This window comes from Dermacentor variabilis, chromosome 1, assembly GCF_050947875.1.
Source record: "Dermacentor variabilis isolate Ectoservices chromosome 1, ASM5094787v1, whole genome shotgun sequence".
NCBI lineage: Eukaryota > Metazoa > Arthropoda > Arachnida > Ixodida > Ixodidae > Dermacentor > Dermacentor variabilis.
Genome location: NC_134568.1, coordinates 25,577,185 through 25,600,741, shown reverse-complemented (window position 1 = coordinate 25,600,741; position 23,557 = coordinate 25,577,185). Strand labels below are relative to the sequence as shown.

At 45.4% G+C, this 23,557-nt stretch overlaps 1 protein-coding gene across 1 annotated transcript in view; it reads right to left on the bottom strand.

The window, feature by feature from the left end:
* The window catches only part of LOC142575914 (uncharacterized), a 134,282-nt gene that overhangs the window by 28,851 nt on the left and 81,874 nt on the right, over positions 1-23,557 (bottom strand). Inside the window, exon 13 of the mRNA XM_075685714.1 lies at positions 19,774-20,161. Within this exon, the coding sequence (XP_075541829.1) occupies positions 19,774-20,161 (388 nt within the window). The remainder of the gene's footprint in view (positions 1-19,773; positions 20,162-23,557) is intronic.

Sequence of the window (23,557 nt, the reverse complement as noted above, 5' to 3'; positions counted from 1 at the left end):
TATATGGCAGCAGCGAAAGAAATATGAAATAGTAGACCAGTGACGTTGATACCTTAATCCTCTCCATTGCGAGTGCAGACCAACAATAGTGCAAGCTTTCGCTGGCACGGGCTTCATCGCAGCCTTTTATTTCTTCTTTATGGATCACGCCAAGAATCGACGCGAAGCGTGCTCTATTCTGTTCCCAATCTTGCAGTGGTGCCGCAGCTCGGATAATCACGTTTGTCCGTATAGCAGCAAATGAAAACACGGCTTTATTGATCAAAATGAAAAGAACTCGTAATTGTCATAGCATTGGCGCCCGCGCAGCGGGGAGGCAGCTAGCGTTTTCTAATAGGGTGGGGAGATCAGCGTCACTGACAATTTAATTTTCGTTTTCGTTCAGGGCTGCCCACAGACAAAATATTGCGTGCCATAGATACCTACGATGATTTTTGTGAAGTTGTTGTTGGGCAAGATATGAATGTCGAGCTTCAATTTTGCAAATGCGATATTGCCGCTAAAATTGGTAATTAAAACTTTACTATAAAGATATAGTTTGTTACTTGTGACGTGAGCCATGTTTTCCACGATGCCGCATTTGTATTGGCTGCCAAGCCTTACAGTCTGACAGAAGATGTGCACATGGGCTTATCACACGTTATCAGGGCAGCACCCTGTGTTATCTGGCGCAGGAAAAACAGCGTGTATATTTGCTGCATTCGCGATCTCTGGGAAAGAAAGCGAAGGAGAGGGGGACCCGGCGAACGTGCGCGGTATCCAAGGCGGCTGTACTGGTGCTGAAACCCGGAAATTGTCGATACCCTCGCCTTCCTCGACTACATCAGGGGGGTGGGGGGGGGGGTGACAGAAGACCTATGGGCCCCGGGTGCCAGACGACCTAGCTACGCCACTGCTTACACCCCTCCTCCTCCCCCCCGAAAAAAAATCCTGGGTACATGCCTGCTGCGTATAAATGAAAACCATGCCGGGTGCTACGAGACAATGCCACCATCATGGACATTGTCCATCCGTCTTACGTAACGGTAGATTACTTGACTAGAGAAGCAGCATGGATTAAACAGGTTGAGGGAGAACACAGCATGTGTCTGCCGATGGCAAAAGTAAAAATCAGTGGGCCATTCGAGGAGCTCGTGACCGAGGCTGCAGTTTCCAAATTGTTGTCGCTGCAGTGCCCTTACATTTTTTCGAATCGGTCGGATCAGTTACCGCGTGAGAAGGTGCTGAAATTTGGAGAGGGCATAGTACACGATCCCAAGCTCGTCAAATCGCATCGCTTTCCTCAGGAAATGCAAAAGCCGCTCCAACAGAAGTAGTGAAAGAGGTAGCCTCGGCAAAAGAAACCGAGCTGGGCTCAAGGGAAGAAAATGCGGTTGAGGAAATTCTGCCAGCTGACCAGCTCAATGAAAGCGTGTAACAAAGCGTGTGTCAAAGTTCATGCCTGCAGAGAGAGCCAACTGACACACTTGGCAAGCAAGACAAGGTCATTACTGTCACAAGCCTCAAGAACTTTGATCGGCTCTTACATGTGGACAGAGTCACTGGCAGCCGAGCAAAAGAATGACGCTAGCCTAGCTAAATTACATGTAACAGCTAAAAAAAGGCATTGCTAGGCGTAATGTGACGATGCACAAGAAAGGAGGCTTGCTATATCGGCACTACAGAGAGCGAAAGGGCAGAATTCTGGATCAGTTGGTTGTACCTACTAAGCATAGGGAGGACATTTAGGGTCTCTGTCATGGAAATGGGCAGTCGGGCCACCTAGCCATAAACAAATCTAAGGAGAGATTGCTTATGGAATACTACTGGCCTGGCTGCTTCAAATACGTCAAAAACATTGTGAGATCATGTGACGCCTGCCAGCGCTCAGGTAAACCAGGAAAAACATGGAAAACTCCACTAAAGGTAGTGTCCTTAATATCAGAACCTTTCAGACGACTTGTGAGAAACACGGTAGGGCCTCTACTAAAGACAAAGTCAGGTTACAGGTGCCTGTTTACCATGTTGTGTCCGGACACAAAATTTCCGGAGGCAATCCCTCTGAATGAACTCGGCTCCAACGAGGTAGTAGACGTGCTTTTGACAGTATTCGCTCGAGTCGGGTTTCAAGCAGAAATTCAGGCGAATCAAGGGTCAGTATTCACCAGCTCACTGACTTCCACATTCTTACGAAAGTGCAGGGTAAAGTTAATTACACAGTTCCATCTGTCATCCTCAGTCAAATAGCGTTGAGAGGTGGCATTCAGTGCTGAAGCGAATTTTGCGGGCACTCTGTTACAAGCACAAGGACTAGGAGAATTGACTTCCGGCTACTTTGTTTGCTTTGCGAACAGTTCCTCATAAGGCTACAAGGTTCTAACCAGCAGAACTAGTGTATGGGAGGACGCGCTATTCCCCACTGAGAATGTTGAGAGAGATGTGGGAGGAAAGAAGAGATAGTCAAACAGTGGTAGAGTGCGTGCTAAAACTGCTAGAATGGCTAAGTAGGAAAGAACATCGGCATGGCGTAAAAGAATGCCAAGCTCTACTATGACAAGAACAAGAGGCTTCGAACCTTTAATGCCGGGGACCAGGTAATGATCCTGAGACTTTCAAGAAAGATCAAGCTTGAAGCTCACTGGGGCGAACCAGTCAAAGTGATGCACAAACTTTCAGATACTAACTATGCTCTGAAAATGCCCGGTCGCAGGAAGGAGGTGAGAATATACCACTGCAATTTGATGAAGCCATATATGCAGAGGAGCAGAGTCATTAACCTGATCATCAAAGAGCCTGAGGACACTTGTACTAAATTCAACTAATGTAAGACGACCTCCAACTCTGAACTCAGCCTTGAAGAAGTTGTAGAACACTCGGTAAGTGTGGAAGCTCTTAAACCCGAGCAGGTAGATGAGCTAAAGGGGCTGCCAGGGGAATATCTCAATAGACTGAGCAGTCGGCCAGGTAGAACCGAACTAAAAACGCATGAAATAGAGCTGACATCAATCGAACCTGTAAGATCAAAGTCTTACAGGTTGTACCCACGACAGAAAGAAATTATGTAAACACAGATACAGCGCATGCTAGAGTTGGAAGTTACTGAGCCTGCTGAGGGTGACTACACGTCACCGCTAATACTTTTGGAAGCCCCTAATAAGAACCTTCGTCCATGTGTTGACTACAGGGATATTGGCAAGCTCCCCTTTCAGAAAGTGCCAACCGCTATGCCACATTTATCTCACCTGTAGGCACTTTTCGCCTGCTTGTTTTTTAGCTTCGGGTTGAAATCTTGATGATCTTGCAATTTTTCCTGACAGCTGGAAACAGCATATATTGCACCTCAAGCAGGTGTTCTCACTGTTGAGGGAAGCAGGCTTAACGATGAAGGCAGAAAAACGGAGGCTTGGCTGCTCACAGGTTGCTTCTCTGGGCCATGTTGTCGGCTACGGCATGAGACAGCCAGCCGAGCTGAAAACAGCTACGATTGGAGGTTTTTCACAGCCACGCACATTCATTGATTCTTAGGACTCGTGGGGTACTATCAGTGGTACATTCCAAATTATTCTCAAAGAGCAAGTCCTTTAACAGATGTAATCCGAAAGGAAGCACTGAGTTATGTGCACTGGGATAAGGACTAAGTGAACACTTTCCAAGGTTCGAAAACATTATTAGTTTCTCATCTTGTGCTTCGTGCACCAGACTATACAAAGGTGTTCAAAGTTCAATGCAACACAAGCGATACAGGAATGCACGTGGTACTTATGTCAGGTAGACAATGATACTGAAGAACAGTCTATTCTCTACACTAGCCATAAATTAACTGTAAGAGAGGAAGCCTATAGCGCTTCAAGAAGGAATGTGCCTGTTTTGTTTGGGCTGCCCAGAAGTTGTCGTGTTACTTGTACAGAGCGAGATTCGTCTTCAAGACTGACCACTGCCTTCTGACATGACTTAATCAAATGTCGTCAAAAAATGGCCGCTTGCTCCGATGGAGCCTCACCCTCCAACAGTATAACTTCGTTAGATATAAGAAGGGAAAGTTGCATAGCAATGCGAATGGTTTGAGCAGGCTAGCTTGAAACTCGTTTTGAGTTTAGGAATCCCGACAAATTTTTTTTTTGTTGCTGTTGTTTTTTCTTTTCTTAAGCCAAGACGATCCCCTTTCTTTTAGCAAAATTCCCATCCATGACTTCTAGCTTTGTCGGCACGAAATTCCTTCGAAATTTGCATAGTGAAATGCAGTATTTCTTGTTTCTGTACTCTCTCTCTCTCTTTTTTTTTTTAAAGCCTGGTGGGTCTAAAGTGAGATCCAAGATACTCCATCGCTGTGCAGAGCCGTATTGTGGGGTTCACTTTGCGGATGCCTGTCATTGTGAGATGTTTTGGGGTGTATGTCAGCATTTCACAGTCGAATGCTGCAAGCCAAGTCATCCCCCTTGCCACCAGCCATTCTCTTCCTGCCCAGTGGTTGTCAGCACTGGCCAGTCGAGATTTTCCGGGCCGTGGAAGAGCTGTTACGATCGGCCAGTGAGGTAAGTGACCTTCCAGCCTCTTCTGCACTACTGCAATGAATCGCTTCGTGAAGCTAACAATACGTCCCCATAGGACAGACCAGGGGTGACACCATGGCGAGACATGTTTTGAAGAATACATGGTTAATGCAGTGGCGGAACAGCAATCCCACCTTTCAACATAGGTCCTGGCACAGCACCAAGCACTTTTGGCGCAGGGTCCAATGCACGTGGTGTGCTTACCACATACCATGCAAATATTAACTGATAAAGTCTATGTTGTGGAAACGGGTTTACGCAAGGCTTACCCTGCAAGTGCGGTCAGGAAAGGACGCAACGCTCCTCCAGACCACAACGCACAAAGGGCGCCACAGCCAGGTTCGTCGATACAGTGCAGAGAAGGCACCACAGACAGATCAACAAACACGTATTTATTAACCCAGGATGCGACACAGTGCGACAGTCATGTCTTGTGAGCAAAGGCTCACCTTAAGACCGATCGAGTATGCGCGCCTGCATTGAACATGACATCACGCAATATACTCATGTCATGCCATCCCCATTAGGGAATTTTTGAATAGGGACCGCAAAGGTTTTGCAGCCGAAAAAAAAAAAAAGCGTCGGCGCCACTGCACATGTGCTGGACGCAAATAAACGTTTGCATCGGTGACGCTAGTTCACCAGAATAGCGCACCGACACAAACTCAACACAACAGTTTTGTGTCAACGAACACGGCAGCACCCATCGAAGTGGCGACTCCCACCATGAAACACATTCGCTAATAACATTCTTAATTATGTATCACGTGCAATTCTGATCGCAGCAGCTCTCTTGCAAAGCCTCGCTATCACCCATAAACACAGAAAAGTTTACCTTTAATCCTAGAATGCGACATCCTCCTTCAGCAAACTGCGCGAGACCACGCGGGTTCAATGAACAGCGAAATAAAGCACCAGCAAGACAGTACAGCGGAATTACATTGTTTGTCCGTCAGAGAAAAATGCGTGAATGACAACCTGGATGAATCTGATGGGCCTGTACTAGGAGGATATAAATTATGTCCTCCTAAGGCCCATAGTGTTTGTCACTATAGAGTGAGAAATTCTGTGGATGGGCCACTGCTTCCTTCTAAGACGATGATGATAGCGTGCTGTTCATTTTGATTTGAGTTTTGCTAGCTGCGAAGCATCGACAGAAGGGTTTCGCTTTTATGCCTGCTTTGGCACATGCTCGGCATGATTTCCCGCTAAAATACCATTTTGGCACAGGATGGCACAAAGGCTTGCTCTTGGCGCAGTTTGGCGCAATTGGCGCAGCCGTTCCACCACTGTTAATGGATGTCCCCTGGTTACCGTACATGACGTTGGGGCAAGTAACTCCTGGAAAAGGGCGTTCTACGCTGCTTCCTCATGGCCACTGCTAGCCGCCAAGGCCGTCCGACAAACGAACCCGCTAATGGCGGAGCCATCCCAGGAACTAAGACGTGCTAGTATGGGTCAAGCGTGACAATCCTATGAGCATCCCCTCCTTTCTTTGTGCTCAGTGAACAAAGGTGCTGGAGTGATTGTGTACACCCTCACCCTCATGGTGGATCCTTCAGTGACTTCAGGCGCCCCAAATGGAGGAAGGTGTGATGGCAGATTTCCCTGGCCTACGGATTTAGGGAGAACAGGGGATTTAAACGGACTTTTTTGGCTCCTCAGAGGTGCTTCAATGCAGTCATGCTTGACTGTTGAGACGTAACATTCTCTTCATGTAGATATTGTAAAAAACCCAGTAGTCTTCATTCCCAATGACAACCTGCTCCTCCCTTCAACAATGTCCTCAGCATGGATGAGTCGGACGATGGCATGGGCCAGCTACACCTTTTGACATGCCCAACCCTAACTCTTATACCTTGTAGCCTTGCCCTACTCACAGGCGCCCTACTTATGGGCGGGTGTCATGCCCAAATAGGCAGAGCCCAAGCCCTTTTGACTTATCACGGAGGGCTACTAGCTGATTTGAAATAAAAACATATTGGAATACAGTCGAACCCGGCTATATCGAACTCGCAAGAAAACGCCTATGAGTTCGATATAGAGCATAATTCGATATAAGCCTGCTAATAATTGGATATCATAAAAGCCCATACCATTTATAAAATCACTTTATTGATGGAATTAGCTTAGTTTCGCATGAAATGGTCCTGCATTTTCTTCTGCTTGGGCAATTTCGCTGCCTGTGATGCACGCACTTCTCCACAGTGTCTAAGGAGTCGTAGCAGCTGGGGCCGCAACCTTCCGCATTCGCGCAAAAGCACTGGACTAGTGCGAGCGCACCAATCACTTCGGAGGACATGGGCAAATGACGTCGCTGCTTTCCTCATTGTGCCCAATTTCACTTGTGCTCGGTACAATGCCGGCAATGTAGTCTTCGTTTTGAGGCTCTCCCATGGTCGCGACATCATTTGCACTCACGAACTCATCCACCGTTGATTCGGCAACAGCTTCCGGAAACTCTGACGGCTCGCTCCAAACTTCGACAACACTGGCAACGGCTTTGTTGCATTCATCAGTCATCACCGAGCACGCGGAAGCCGGTACGGCTGAAGCAATTTCGGATAACCACTTGTACACGGCCTTGTGCGTACGCGTCGGGCGCCATGGGCACCAGGTCACGAGTTTGGCCGCTTTAGCCCTAATCTCCCCTTATTCTTCAAGATCATGCTGAGAGTGCTCCTCACAATCTTGCACGCTGCGGGGACATCTGACTTGTCACTGCGTTCGACCCGATTTATTATTTCGAGCTTCATGACGAAAGACGAATTCTGACGCTTCATCACGGCAACAGTGCGGGAGAAGGCCCACAAGACACACACACAATGAACCAGAAAAGTAGCGAGACAACTCGCACTTTCGCCATCTTGCACGACGAGGGCACAAGAGCCTCTGATTGGCTGTCTGAGCAAGCGCTGTGGGTGGGCCAGGATCATTTTTTGCAGGGGTGTGTCGACAGCTCACTCAACGCAGCGCAGTCACGGTAGGGAGAGCAGTTGGATGGAGCCGCGCCGCCAGGTTTCTCCGTCACCACAAGGGAAAGCCAACTTCTGGGGGCATTTTTCCGCAGCTTGACGTTCGATATATTGGGAGTCGCTGCTATTTTTGTTCGATGTAAGCGCAATTTTTGCTATATATACTCATTGTAACTATACCTTGTCCAGAAATTGTTCAATATATAGAATAATTCGATGTAAACGGGTTCTATATAGTCAGGTTCGACTAGTTTTATGTTATATGGGCCTGAGTATTGTCTGGCCAAGTTTACATGACACACGACATACAGACTGGGTGCTCATCATAGATTTAGCCTGGCCCTAAATTTTCCCCCTATGAACGTGGCAACATAACTTAAAAAAAAAAACATAGAGAAGCAATGGACAATAAGTTAGTCAGCGCAGTAGTTACAAGCTCTCTTGAGATACAGTCCAACTGTTTGTACCAGCTAAGACTACGGGATGGCCCAAACACCAAGACAAAACAAGCCACGACCATGAGCTGATTACACACTTTTTCATGCACCGGATCTGATGTTTCCAAGAGAATGTGCCCTATACTTCAACATCTGAGACGTCTAATGCATCCATCAGTATTGGCAGCTACTTTCATCGGAGTACAGCACAATGAGGGGGGTATGCCAATCCTGTACATTGCTATACAGTCGACTGCCATCAATTCGACTCTGACGAGACAGACTAACTTTATCGAATTATTCATTGGGTCAAATTAATCAAGATGCAGAAGAAACACCAAAAGATGTTGCCGAGCCATCTGGAAGTAGTACTTGCCCAATTTTAACACACCTCTATCCAAATGTGTGCCCAAATTATATGTGTCCAAAATAGAAAACTAACATAGAAATGACATTAGAACTTCTAAACAAGGTAAAAATCTAATGTGCACCCAATTCTTTAGCAATAAAAATGGGCAAGGGCCTAATATGTATTGCACAATGGCAGCCAGTTTCATAAGAAATTCACTGCATGTATGTATGCCTCTCTCTCTCTCTCTCTTCTTTTATTATTTATATATCTGCAGTAAAGATGTACTAGTACAAATGTGTTTTGCGGTAAAGCATAGGAATGCCGCAATGATGGTTTTGGTTTCATATCCGGTTGCACCAAACTGGCAATCTTTCCACTCAATTTTCTTCGGAAAAAAAAAAAGAATATTCGGGTAAATACCCTAATCAGACATTGTGAGCTACAGTTAGTGCTTTAGAATCTTCCTAGGGCAGGCCGAAAATAGGCATTTTGGATGGCAGAATTATGTTTGTTCAACACATCCACTGGCCCCCTAAGCTCTGCTGAAACAGACACTGCCACTAAAGGCATCACTATTGGAATCACCATAGGGGTCAGACACGTGCACACTGACTGGTCAAGTTAAAGTTATTCGGCAAAGGACAATTTTGGGATTAAAGTTTGGGCTCAACAGTTTGGGCTCAAAGAAATGCTTGGGCACCGGCCGGAACCAAAGGTCCCTGCCGCACTTCTACATATAACAGCACTTGATATAACCATTGATCTTCAGCAACCTGTGCCCATGTGCACGAAAGTGTGGGTGTGTGGTTTGTCGTATTCGCATCCCCCAAAGTGCGTGTGCTGTTTTACAAGTGGCCCAAACATTGACACCACTCTGCTGTCATTCTCAGCGAGTTCATTGATGCCATTCCGGAGATGGTGAATCATCTCTGGAGAATCATTGTCTCAGAACCACAAGGAAAACTGGTTGCCACCGTGACGGCAGGGCCGACGTCACATGTGAGGGAGTGCATAACATGCAGGGAAGACCCAAAGAAGAACAGCCCCTTTTCGCTCCGGTGGGATGAAAGTGCTTAAAACCAGGAGTGCAGATGTGTGCCGAGGATTCCAGAGACGTTTCGCGAGCAGCACTTGTTTGTTGCCATAGCATTCATGTTTCTGTTTGTAATTTTTCTGTTCCTGACCTAATGCCTGCAAAAATGTTAACTAAACCACCAGTTAATCTTCTGTCTTCAAGTGTCTACATCCCTTCAGCATACTTCGACATCTCTGGCTGGAGAGTGTCAGAGGACACTGATCTGGCAGAGAGCTGGAGGAAACCTTCAAACCTCTCTTGAAATCATATAACCTATATTTGAGCACGATGACCTTGTGGAAACGCAATACATAAAAATTTTTACAATGGTTACATCTCCTAGTTTCAGTTTTTGGTAGTTGTTGCACTGCGCGAGTCCTACTTTCATTGTTCATGCTCACCCTGTATGTTTGTTGTAATACAGTGCAGTCCGCTTATAACGATACCACATATAACAATATATCGGCTACAACGATGAGTCGACTTCATAGCATCAATTTATGAATTAGAGCTATGAGAAAAAAAAAACATATATAATGATATGTTATTCACCGCATATCGGATACAACGATCGAGATTCTGCCTTTCGGGTGGCGTTTTCCATGCAAAATAATGGTGAAGTTTGCATTGCTAAGTCCCCCTGAACCATGAAAAGGCGAAAAGTTTGCGTACGTTTGCGCGTCCCGCCAGTGCGCCGATTGAGAAAGCTGCAGAGAGCATCGCAAGTTGGCACCAGCTGCTTTGCGTCCGCGTTGTCAGCGAGCGTCCGAAAACAGAGGGAAAAAATGAAAAAAAATTATGCAGATTGCACTGTGGGAATTGATGCATGAGAAGATTTCCGTGCTGGATGCTTTGATTGACGATAATTAGCGGTGATGTTGACAGCTAAAGCTTAATTTATTCAATGTTTAGGCTAACACAAGTAGTGCGTTGATGTTAAATGTTACCTTGCATTCTGTTTCTCTGCGTAGTACACAGAACACACAGGAAGAGGTGTTTGCTTGAGGCACTGTTGTGCGCCATATTTTATAACCTCTGAGAGGGTTGAGCGTTGTCATTGCCTTACATGGCACATCACATTGTGGCAGAAGTATTACACTTGAATTGGATTATGGGGCTGTACGTGCTAAAACCACACTCAGATTATGAGGCACACTCAGGCAATGTGCCAGGTAGTGGCAGGTAGTGGCAGACTCAAGATTAATTTTGACAATGTGATGTTCTTTAACATGTCCCAAATCTAAGTTCACGTGCGTTTTCTATTTCGCCCCCGCTGAAGTGTGGCTGCCGCGATTGGGATCAAATCCACGACCTCTAGCAATGCCGTAGCCGCAAAGCTTATACGGCGGGCACAGAAGTATTGACTTGACGGTTGACCGCTTTCGTAGTGTCTCCTGGACCATGCGGTGCGCTTTAATTAATGTGGCTCTGCTTCTGCATGCCCTGTGTAAGCTGCCCACTTGACATGTTTGCATGACGTTTATTTTTCAGAAATAGCAGCAACGTACTGTACCGTACCTTGAACTTAAGCTTATCCTGTTTCCCCGCAACCGCTGTCGTATTGGCCTCGAGGGCCACCACAGGAGAAACCGGTGCTGCAATCATTGTGACATAGTAAACGACATCACATGACTCGCCTTTGCCGCCGCCAGCCACACCAACGCTGCTCACTGCCTTTCATCCCGAAGGCAGTAATTTCGTTTATTGTTTAAGCATGGTTTACTGCTAGGTGCCGCTGTGCCGAACATATTCGACGAAGCCCAGTGAGAGTTTTCATGCGCACCCCAAAACCAAGCAGCAGCAGGATGCATGGTTGATAAAGCTGAGAATGGGAAAGCAGGCCAACATTCATTATCGAGTGTGTAGCAAGCACTTCTGCGAAGAAGATTTTGTGTACAGCATTGGAGCTAAAACATTCAGTTAGTACGGCGTAGAACTTCCCGGGACGGTACGTATTAGAATTTACTATGTTTATTCGTGCCAGGCTGGAAAAGACGGTGCCTTGTTCCCGGAGCAGTGCCATCGCAGAACCTTCCTGTCCGGCCCTTGGACCGTCCAAAACACACCGGAATCGGAGCTTCGCCGGAATCGGGAGCTGGAGATAAGCTCGTGGCAGATTTCCCTTGGGTTGCATAACTTGTGCGAGGTTGCACGCAATGTGTAATGCGGAACCTGACGATTTGCTAGCCTTTGTAAAGCACTCGGTGTGATTTCCTTACGTAAAGTTTTTATTGCGAGCGCTCCAAGCGCATTTCAGCCGTCACCGTCGCCGTGAAGTTCCGTGTAAAGTTCAAGGGCGATAGCACCGTCACCACGCAAAATTACATAAAATTTCCATGGGACTGGTCACTCGAGACACTTTGCGTGTATTCGTGGGCTTCTTTTGCGCTCTGAAAAACTTTTATGTAGCACGTATTGAGTGACAGAAAGCTGTAGCGGCAGTTTTTCAAGTTGCTCTACAATTTTCTCATTTACACTTTTAATAGAATTATAATATTTTAGAAGTTGATTAATTAATTAAGACTAATTATCTAATTGGGCAGAATGAGTCCTCATGCTGTTCCTTTGCACTGCATATTCGAACGTGGTCAACCTCACACACTGCCTCGCCTTCTGTTAACAGTTGTGATGTGCTGAACTGCTAGTCAACAAATTGGTTAATGCTAGAGACTGGCAGAGTCACTGAAAATGAAATATTGTGATCGTAATTAAGAGTCGAGCAAGCGATGCACACAGGGCTTGCAGCGTGCTCACTTGATATAACACCAGTGAAAATACCCTGCGCAGAGAAGTGCAAATAGTGGAAGCATGGATTGAGGACACAAAAATATCAGTTGACGTTCCACTTATTAAAATATGTTGGTGATAAATCATCGTCCCGCGATAATTCTGGCGAAAGTGGCACGCCGCACTCACCACGACGAATGGTGCAAACAGTATTGCTATTGCGCCAAGAGTGCGTATGGCTACCTTTATTAAAGGTCATGCGAACTTAATAACCGATATCAAAGCATCATATGCGTCGCCAATTTAATTACGCGCTCAAAACTATGGCGGAGCGTTGCCGTGAATCATGCACGGCAATCAATGCAAATCAAAATCTTACCTCTCGGCCGCGCACCATGCACGCAAAAGCAAGAGATAGGTGCGTGCAATCATGCTTGCCTCGGTAAACATAAATGTACACGAGATGAGTGAGTACTTCAAGTTGTAGATTACTAGGTAAATTTCATAACCTCTCCCATATACGTGAGTGGCCTCTTCATGTTCGTCGTCCATGGCCCCGCGTGAACACGCTCCGACGAGAGTGGACGATGCTGTACGTTGGCTCGCTAAGTACCTTTGTTGGCCTGCACACCAGGTTCTTTGCAGCTAAGACAAACACATTAAATGCTTACAACACAAAAACAACGGTAGCTGAACAGGCTGAGCCACTGGAGACGTCAAACACTTTGCAATCGGTATCACATGCTGACGTTTTCTACGTCACGGAGAGATTCCAGCAGATGGCGTCACGCTATGTCCTCGACGCCAATAGTAGTGGGGTTTCCTTGCCTTCTCACGTCACCTCCCCCCCTCCTCTCTTGTAAGGAAAGTGGCTCTTCTCCCTCTCCTCCTCTCTACAGTTCTATCTTCATCCCCTCTGGCCTTGCACATTAGTAGAAAGGGAAGCGCTGCAGTTTCTGCAATGCTTCTGAGGGGAGTCGCGGATAATTACAGCTGTCAAGTGGCTAATGTGGCGCAGGCCAGGGAGCTCCAGAGGGCATTATGCACATTCGACGCAGTGGGGTGAAAAGGATTTCTCCTGTGGCCTTTCCTCACTGACTCTCGCCTGTCATCTATATACACGCTATGACCCCCCCCCTCCCCCCCTCCCAACGCAGTGTGCGCGACAGCAGCAGCAGTGGGAAAGTCAAAGGAAGATGCAAAGAAAGCTTCACTTTAAGAAAGAAAGCGAGAAGCTAACCGCACCTGTTCTCCCTTTTTACAATCTCCCTCTCTTTCTTAGCGAGCACGGAAATGCGCCGCCGAAGCAGCGGTGAGTGCGCGGCAAGGCGCAGAGCTGCGTCGCTTGAGACGAAGGTGCAAATTTTGCAAGACTCAAAGCATGAGCTCGCACAGTCGATGAGATTGACGACTCCAAGAACCACGGGCGTCTCGATCATGAAGGCTAGAACCAGTGACCATGCCAATCAAAGGAAATGGCGGGCTTCGTGCGCCAGGGCGAAACCCCCCACATGTGAAACCAACACGATAGCAGCCGCTGACATTACTGAACTCTGGGAGCATGTCGCTACTAGCGATAAAATAGGTTGTGCATTGATGGAGGAGTTACAGAGTGCAGAGAGCGCTGCCTCGTTCTGCAAAGAATCTCCGGCAGGGCAATCGTTGTCATGACAGACGGCGGCCTTGTGCGACGGAGGAGACGACAGCAGCGGCAGTGACGACAAGATTGACAGTGGCCCGTCTTTGACACTCACCGCAATGTTCACGCAAAGTGCACTGCAGTTGATAAAGCCACTCATTGCTTTCATGCATGCTAAATTATCGCCGCCAGTGTTCGCGCAGCCACTGGGCGTGATGCTCACCGCGGTTGTGAACCTGAAACGTGCACGAAAGCAAGTGCAAATATCTGGCTATTTCAGCACGCTTAACGCTTGACATGCTGTTTAGAGGTATGAATAAATGTTTCATTTTTCACACCCAATTTTTTAGAACGTCAATTTTTTATCGTAAGTGGAAAATTTGGTTTCGGACCTACAAGGGTATGTTCGGCAGCTTTTGTTTTTTTTACAGCAGTCCAGATATAGCGATGATCGGTTATAACGATAGGATTTTTCATTCTTCTTTATATCCTTATAAGTGGACTGCACTGTATTTGTAATCAAAACGTGCTTAAGTAAGGTCTCTGTGTTCTGTATAAAATTTGCATGTAATGAAGTGCACAAATACATGGCTTTGGAAGACCCCTACATACTGCATCTTCAGTGCAATTGTACAACTCGGGAACGAGAACACTAGCCTCAAGCAAATGGCTTCTGAAACCCAGTACTATATGTGCACTAATTGCAAATGCTTTAGTACAAGACTTGTGTAGATGGTACATAATGTCCAACCCTTGGGTTGTGTCTACTACATGCCTGCCACAGTACGGCACGTAAATGCACTGCCACTTTGGCTTTCTTGGATGGTTTGAGAGGCAGTTTTGAACCTTTGACAATTAAGCTGCATCCATCACTCAGCAGCTACGCATACCATGAAAGCAAGCTGAAAGCTCCTCTCACGACATCAATTGCAAGTGCAAGCGCACTTTTTTTCAGTTTTGACATGCAGAAGTAGTACACAGCCACACATTACAAAAAGTGATTCCTGTAGAACATGCAATTCCGAACCTCCTTCACTGCTATTTATTATGCATAGTGACACAAAGATGTGGGGCTCCCGCACCGCAGGACGGCGCGCGCAAAGGTCGGCGCCATGAAAGACGATGAAGTGCGTAAGCTGCACGCTCTTCTTCTGGCCCACGATTAAAGAGAAACGTCTACTTTGTAACACTCCGTCTTCAATCTACGTTACAATAGTATTCTCATGTCGCTGAAGTCACTTGATGTTATTTCAGCACAGTCACAAGAAAAATATCCTGCTTTAAACTCGAAGTAGGAAAAGTAGGCACCTAATACAGGAATAAACACTGACCACTGTTGCAAAGTGCATGCCATGTTGTTTAAAGTCATATGACAGGAAAGAGCAATCGTTTTCAGGGGATTCCACATTAGCTACAATGAATCTGACTGGCAGTTCACCATCTAGAACGATCTGGTTATCTCGACTTTGAACAATAGGGCTACAATCACAATTAGCAAGCAGGTGGTGAGGGTTAGACAGCACAGGAACACAGTGCCTGCTATCACTTTTGGACCTGTGTAGTTATTATATGGCTACATTTAAAGAATAAATAGGAAGATGAGCAGTGCATACCATACTGTATTGAATCGAATGACAACGGGTGTCCTGCTACCATGTATTACGATGCTTGAGCTATTTCACTTCTTGCTGGTGATTACTTCCATCAGGTTATCACTGTTACCCCATAATCACTCTCATGCAAAATGCACTTGCTGTACCAGAACCTTCATTAACACTGCCACCACTTATATAGTGAGACCAGCCGATCATAATCAGACTACATGTGTGTCACAAATACTGTAGTTATGTACCATCACACCAGAATGAAATGTGAACAAGAAGAAATAAATAAGAACACCTCTTACATCTGATTACGTAAAAGTGATATGTGTGATCGTGGCAATCTGGTGATAAGAGTGCTCCAGCCCCAAAAATAAGCCTCCGTAAATGAATGAAGAAAAATTTGCCTTCTAGTTGGTCCCATCTTAGCATTTCATTCTGGCCTGATAATAAATTGTAAAATAGATGCAAGCACCACCAAATCCTGGGGATGATGCATTTATATACAGTAGAACCTCGTTCATACGTGATGGAAAAAAGATGCATGAAAAAACACACTGACAAGGAAAACATACTATCTGAAGTCACTAAAAAATTTCAGACTCAATTGTAGTTGACATCTAGCATTGCAGCACGAGACTCCAATACGTGCCGAGCTAGTGGGGCCCAAGCAGCCAGAGAGGCACGCTGTGGCTTTTGCTATGTTGTTTGCATTCCTCAAATTCTTCCTGGATCAACAGCTTCTTCCAGTCGTGAACTTTGGTGGGAAGTTTTACATGGCCACATGGCGCAAACTGTTGCAGCATGTGTGCCTGATCGTGCATACAGCTGGTGAAGTCCAAGCGATTCGAGATACACACAGTCATTTTTATATTAAGCAGTGTTTTAAGAGGGTTACGGGAAACTGACACAAAATCAAGCTCGTGAACGACGCTGGAATACAGTGGTTACGATACTGCCAACACGAAACATGATGGTCAATTAATTAAATTATGGGGCTTTACATGCCAAAACCACTTTCTGATTACGCACGCTGTAGTGGAGGACTCCGGAAATTTAGACCACCTGGGGTTCTTTAATGTGCACCTAAATCTAAGTACAAGGGTGTTTTCGCATTTTGCCTCTATCGAAATGCGGCCTTCGTGGCCCGGATTCGATCCCGCGACCTGGTGCTCAGCAGCCCAACACCATAGCCACTGAACAACCACGGCGGGTAACATGATGGTCACTTCATGTCGTGTGCAGCAGGGAATGGTGGCATGTTTGGGTTATTGCCTATTCAAAGCGTCCAGTAGGCTTCAAACAGCACTAGACCCCACATGCTGTGACAGAGATAGTTGTTGTTTATTGCCAAGGCAGCTTGTGACAGCCCACAAGATTTGCTAGTACATAAAAAGGAAACTGGGTGCATGCCGGCATTTACACGTGAGGCGGGCATGTGAGTATTGCGGGGAAGCTGCTGTGGCGGGTGGCCATTGTTCACGATTGCGCACCTGGCACCTTTTCTTGTTTACAAGGGATCTAGTTTGACAATGTACTGAACGTTGGTGCTAAAATATCACATTTTCCGAAAACGTACAAACTAGCTAAAAAGAAGTGTAATTGTATTGAGTTATTTTTTGTGTTCTTGATCACGAACCTTGGCGGCAGGAAATCGTACATAACAGGATTGTATCAGCGAGGTTATACTGTGTATAGTGAAAAGACATGAGCAATGTTAGTTGACAACTGTGACCGTTGCATCACTACTGTATCTATACACTACTGAGTTGTATCTATTTTTAGTGGAAACAAGTTTTCTTACAAATGAGTTTCTTCAATTCATCTCTACCCGTTTGCATATCTGTACCGGCCATGTGACAGTATGCTTGAAAGTGGTCTTGGCCATGCCATTATGCAAGTCAAATGCTGCTTTATGTGTCATCTAAGATGCTTCATTGTGGCTCTGCACAGGCACTTGAAAGATTTTAGGTGCAGGAAATCTCTCAGCACGACTACAGCTAGTAAGTAATTGGCTACACTTCAGAACTAAAAGACTCATTAGCAGTGGCTGCACGTAGCCGTCAAGCACAAGCCAAAGTCAAGCAAAATTTGTATGATAAAAGCACCATGCAATTCAAATAGTGCATCTGCATCTCAACCACTCTCTCCTTTGTCTTTTGACTAATTGCTTGAACTTTATGTGAGGGGCAGGAACTATGCAATATAAATTTTATCACTATCAAATCAACACTGCCCTTAACAAAAGCACAGGAAAGTTGCTGTTGGCAGCATATTTTTAGCTTATTTTATCCATCAACAACTGACTGCTCATATACTGGGCACGTGAGGAATTTTACATGGTGACTACTACTCAAACAGCAACAATATTTCAGACAAGAATCAAAATATGCGTTCAAAATTTTTTTAGGTTGTTGCTTTTACCTCGGTCTTCTACGACTGTTGAATAAAGCCATCTTAAGCCTCAACTGTTGACTGAATACAGTTCCTACAATGGCCACTACTCAGATCAGATAGGGCATGTTGATGTGGGAAAGCACTTCCACAAAAACAGTCCTTAGCGAGTTTACAGTATGGCGTGGCTGTTCTTTACTAAGTCGGATACAGCTTAACTCTGCAGTGAAGCCCTGTCCATGCCATCATAACCACCAGCCACTCTTCCTCCGTAAGGCTGCAAACAGTTCATACTTCAAACTTTTTCTGTTATCTAAATAAGGCAGTAACCACAAAAATAAAGTTATTAGCGCATAATTTTATATGTTTTAACTCGTCTATTACAGCGGAACGGTGAAAGCTTAATTCTTTGAAAGGTGACGGTTTGGGCTAGTTGGTTTTCCATGAGACTGTGTGGTGCAGCGCGAAGCGAGATAAGGGACACAGGGAGCGCTTGTCCTCGTTTTCTTCCTGTGTCCCTTGTCTTGCTTCGTGCTATACCGCGCAGCCTAGTTCTTTATTGAACTGAAATAAAATGCTTGCTTCGCTGCAACTATTTATTATCAAGTTTCACTTCAATTGGCAGTGAAGTTTGAAGAGTGAAATGTTCAGTCTCCATACTTTTTGTCCATGTCTGTTGCACACCAGACTGCTTCCGCCGATGAAAACTCTTCGAGAACGGCAGACGCTCCGGAGGTATCAAGTATGACGCCATATTGAAAAAAAATCGCATGACGATTTTGCTTGCTTCTGTGACTATTTGGCAGAGTAACACAACCCAGCGCGGTCTGTGTGCCTTGGTTGCCAACTGCTGGTTTTGTAAGTTGTACCCTGCTATACCCCACTCAGTGACTCTCCCTATGTACAGTAACGTAGCAATTTTATACTGAGAACTAGAACACCACATTGAGGGTGACAAATTGACAGAAGTTCACAGACTCGTATATCATACAGGCCCTGTGGGAGCAAGCAAATAAACTACTTAAGAGTAGCACCTAATGGTATCGTGCACAGAAAGCTTGGACTGTTTACTCTGCCACTTCAAGCTGCTCCACAATGGCTATAATTGGCTTTTCAGTGTTCTCAGTCATCATGGCCTCCACCTGCTGGAGAAATTCAACCACCTGAATAGAATCCGATGACTAGCACCTCTAATTTCTCTTTGAACACACGACAATTGGCTAGAGACAGTTCTGAGTAAAAAAAAAACTACACACTTAGGAAGGTAGCAATGTCCAAGTTGCTATGGCCAGCATTTAAGGCAACTAGGACAGCGTACAGCTTCATCTCCTACATCAGATTGGAAGCTGATATCCTGGAATAAGTATGCTTGGTAGGCAACAGACGAAGTTAGGCATCTAGATAGATACGAGAATGTTAATGTCTAGAGCGATTCAAAGCCATCTTCTCAAATACCTCATGCAACCAGTAATTGAGTACACTGGCTACTTTACAAGGCTCCATACCATCTGCAAAGTTCCATTCAGAGAACACATTTCCACACCTCCTCCAGTACTAAGGGAGCAGAGAGGAAGGCAGTGTTCAACTTCCTGTCATCACCAGTTTTAAGGTTAGTACAGCAAGACGTATTTTGTCTATTTTTATTCTTTTCTGATAAAGAAAATGTGGAAATTGCACCATTGCAATGTGAGCTTACTTTTTTCAAAACATGCCAGGAGGTGGTCTTAGCATCTTAACATTTGCTTTGCAAAATGAAGAGGCCAGCACAATGTTCCCTTTCAAGAGCGTCTATTCGCATGCGACCATCAATACAGCTGGCAACTATTCAGCATTAGTGGAGTTGAAAAACGGCAATAGTAGTTACACGCCTTATTTCAGTAACAATGCTAAGGGGGTATCTGTGAACAACACTTGCTGGAAGCAGTCATGCTTTGCAGAGAAGCCACCTTAAGAGAAATATGGAACTCGTTGACTACGTTGCCCAGTTAGCTTGGTACATACTGCATAAACTAAGCTGCACATTGAATGCATCGTTACTGCTTACCTTCATTCGAGCTTCTGTCATTCCCAAGGCGATCCTTTTCAATAAACCTTGAATATTTCTCCTCCTTGCAATTTTCCCCCTCATCTTCACTGTCTTCACCTTCACTGCTGTTACTTGACGCTGAAGACAAGTCACAGATGTCCTGCTTCCCCTCCTGTGGATCCAGTTTTGTCTTCTCCTGCTCAACAGGACTTTCACTAAGACTGGTGTCGTTCTCAAGGAGGCTCTCGCGGGGAGCCCTCAAGTCGTCGTCATTATCATCCTCATCTTCTTCATCTTCACTCCCGCTGTCATCACTAGGCTTTGGGGACTGGTCACAGTTGTCCTGCTCAACCTCCTTTGCCTCCAGTTTCAGCTCCTCCTGCTTGGCCACGTACACCTCTATCACCTGGGCATACAGACAAATACCCTTAATCGACAGGCAGAACAGCAGTCTCAACATGCTAGCCTTTACTAAAAAAATATCTGTTGAAGATTGGCTGTTCAATAGCAAATACGATGCAATCTGCTTTCTTTGTTTTGGCACTTGGAGTAATCTTTTTAGAAGGGAAGGTGGGGGAGGGGGGGTAACAACTTTAAGGCCATGTTGAGACCATTGCACCAGTTCTAAAAAAAAATGCATATCGTTTAATGCACCAAAGCAACATACAGGCTAGGGTAGATGGGGCAGTGGAGGACTTCAGATTAATTTTGATAACCAGGATTTCTTCAACGTGCATCTAAATGCAAGCACCTGCCTGTGTGTGTCTTGCATCCTCTTTTCATCCGTGTCATTCGCACTGCTTTACCATGACTAATGTTGAACCATCTAGCCCAAGCTTTTATCCTAGTTGAGTACATGAGCATTTTTTTTTTTTTTGCCCCATTCAAATGCGGCTGCTGCAGCTGGGAATCGAACCCACATCCTTGGGCTCAGGATCAGAATGCCATACAACAATTCTGAAACATTCATTTTAGAGTGCAGGCCAACCGTTGCAGGAAGGAGCATGCAGTGTTCAGCACTCACCATTAGAAAAAACTTATTCTCAAGAATGCACCTGAGCAATGGTGCTTAAAATCACGGATAGTGAGGATGCATGGGATGCATGACCGCTACTGCCTCTGCGTTTTAAAATGTTTGTCAACCAGCATGACATTTTCGTCGTTTTTAAGAAGACCAAGATATTTGCACTGTGTGGACACAATATTTTATCTTTTTGTCAAGTAATGAAACAGCAGAGCTTGGGTTCTACCCATTACAGACGTGAAATACTTTCTTGCAAGTCAGTGAAATTTGCCACATGTCCAAGCAGTTCATGCAGTTCTCAGTTCAGTCATTCAGTTGAAGCTGATCATCAATCGAATAGATAAAATAATATGCACTCATTTGCATAAAGTCTAACTTTAAAGGGCCCCTCACCAGGTCTGGCCATTTTGAGCTGACAAGCGCAGAGCATACAATGCATGCTAACGATCGTGTCTGCAAAGAATTACATCGCTACGCGCCGCGGAAAGGTCTGAAATTTCAATCCGAACATCGTTTTCCCTTTCTCTTGGGGCAACCGCGCTCCAAGCCGGACGGTAACGTAGTCGTGTGCCTGCGCCTACGTAGTTGTGCCCGTAATGTGACGTCACTTGTGGTGACACGTGACTTCCGAGAATTATTCAAGGCAACATCTGCTATTTGTGTGACCTGTTGTTTGAATTGACGAATTGAAGTTTAGAGAAATAATAAAACCACAAACGGAATGTCTGCATGTTTTTTGTTTTACTTCACACCAAAGCAAGAGAGATGCACTTCCGCTTCGTCTGCTTGTTCCCACGGTCGTGCAGTCACGTGTGCAGGTACCGAAACTATGCCATTTTCTACCGTGTTCCAGCGCATGATCATGCTTTGCGATCCGCTTGTTCTGCCTCAGTATTCGTGTAGCACTGAATTATACTGCTAGTCGTGTCCTTGTGCACAGTGTGCAAAATCGTGCACTGCACGAAATGAGACATCACAACAGCTCGCGCGCAACACTGTCAGCAGAAGTGCTGAACACCGAAAAAAAAAAAAAGGAAAAAAAAGTTGGGAGAAAAAAACATGAAGGCGGGGCCCGTGACGACGTGTACGTCACGCGATCCTCGAGGTTCGGTTTGGGAGAACGCAAGGAAGGAATTTCACTTACGGAGGATAGACGAGGCGAGTGGAGAGAGTGTCTCGCTATGCAGTGGAGCTCGCCTTCTGAAGTCATAGGTTCGCAGCACTGAAATATTTCTATCTCGGCTAACAATGAGCCAATTTCAAAAATTTTTGCAGCAGAACACTCCCTAGGGGACGCATCACAACTTCCAGCGTGCAACCAAAATTTGCTATGGCGCCTGGCGAGGGGTCCTTTAACATTGCAATGGTCAACAATATCATTATACATTTTAGTAAGAATCACAACATGCACAACATGTGTTGAAGCTTGAGAAAGTTGGATTCAGCGCAGACCTTCAGGAAATGACAGAAGCAACTTGAAGCATGTCGGAAGTAACTTGTTTCCAAACAGCATATTGAGATCGAGATGTTAAGTACACTCGGCCACAAAATTTTACGGAACACGAAATCTGAGAAAAAGCTGAATACCTGCACAGCCTCGCAACACAGCCTAGTATTCGCATTTCTACCGAGACATATGAGCAACACTGTGATGTTCTGCTTTACTGACTACTGTTACAGGCTGCTCAGAAATTGAACGTTTTCTGAGATGCCATAATCAGATCATCTTCTGAGGTTGACTGTACAACTGTGTCCAGTTACATATCTGGACTATTTTTTAATATGCATGGCAATTCATGAAACGATTTTAAATTAAGAAAAACAGTGCCTAATTGACTTACATTTTACTTATGACTATCAAACTCAAACTATGTTGTCTAGCTCTGTTACCATGGAAAAACCCCACCTGAAACGGTGCTGTGCCAGCAATAAAATTGAATCAGTATCCCGGAGCACAGTAATGTGCTTGTAAATTATCAAAATGCACAAGTCAATGCCTATAGGCCTATTTACAGGTGCTTGTAAAAACGGGCTTTCTTTGAGGATGTGAAATTTCTGCATAAAAGGAACAGAGAAAAAGGACTGGAAAGTTTTTGTTTACAGTATTCACGCAAAGAATGAGGAAAAGCAAGTAGCAACAACACCTAGCTGAAAAGTTAACACACAGATTTTCAGCACGTCAGAACGATCGTATATGCCTGCATTCCTTTCGTCTACAGCTGCAGTTATTCTTTCTTGCTTATTTTTGTTTGCATTCCCGAGAATCGTATTGCGACTGCGGTGGTAGCAGAGCCATCAATTGCTTACAAACACAAAATGTTCAAACCATGTCCGACTGATCGAAGAAGGCCCCACTGTAGGTTAAATGAGGCATACAGTTCCCAACTCCCTAGCGTTTAGGCCCTCAGCGTTCCCAGAAAAACTACTGGGTCAGTTACCCTCCCCCCCCATTTCCTCCTTCTCATTAGCTCTAGTATAACCACTGTCCAAAGCTCATTGGGAGCTGTCAAGGTCGCCTGCTTTGCATGAGGCTCAGAGCGGTATTGATATGGCAGTACTACACACCATTCTGAATGGAAAACTACCCAGGAGCGCTAGTTTTCAGATGCCAAGGGACAAGCAGACGGGACGAGCGAATGATACACGACTCAGGACCTCTCGGTAAGCGCTGAATAATGTTCCCCTTTTTTATTTTTACACACAAGTGTTAAGTGCTGTTCAAATTCAGCGAAAATATATCGTGTACCTCGGCGCATTCAAGACCGCGTGCATGCGTGA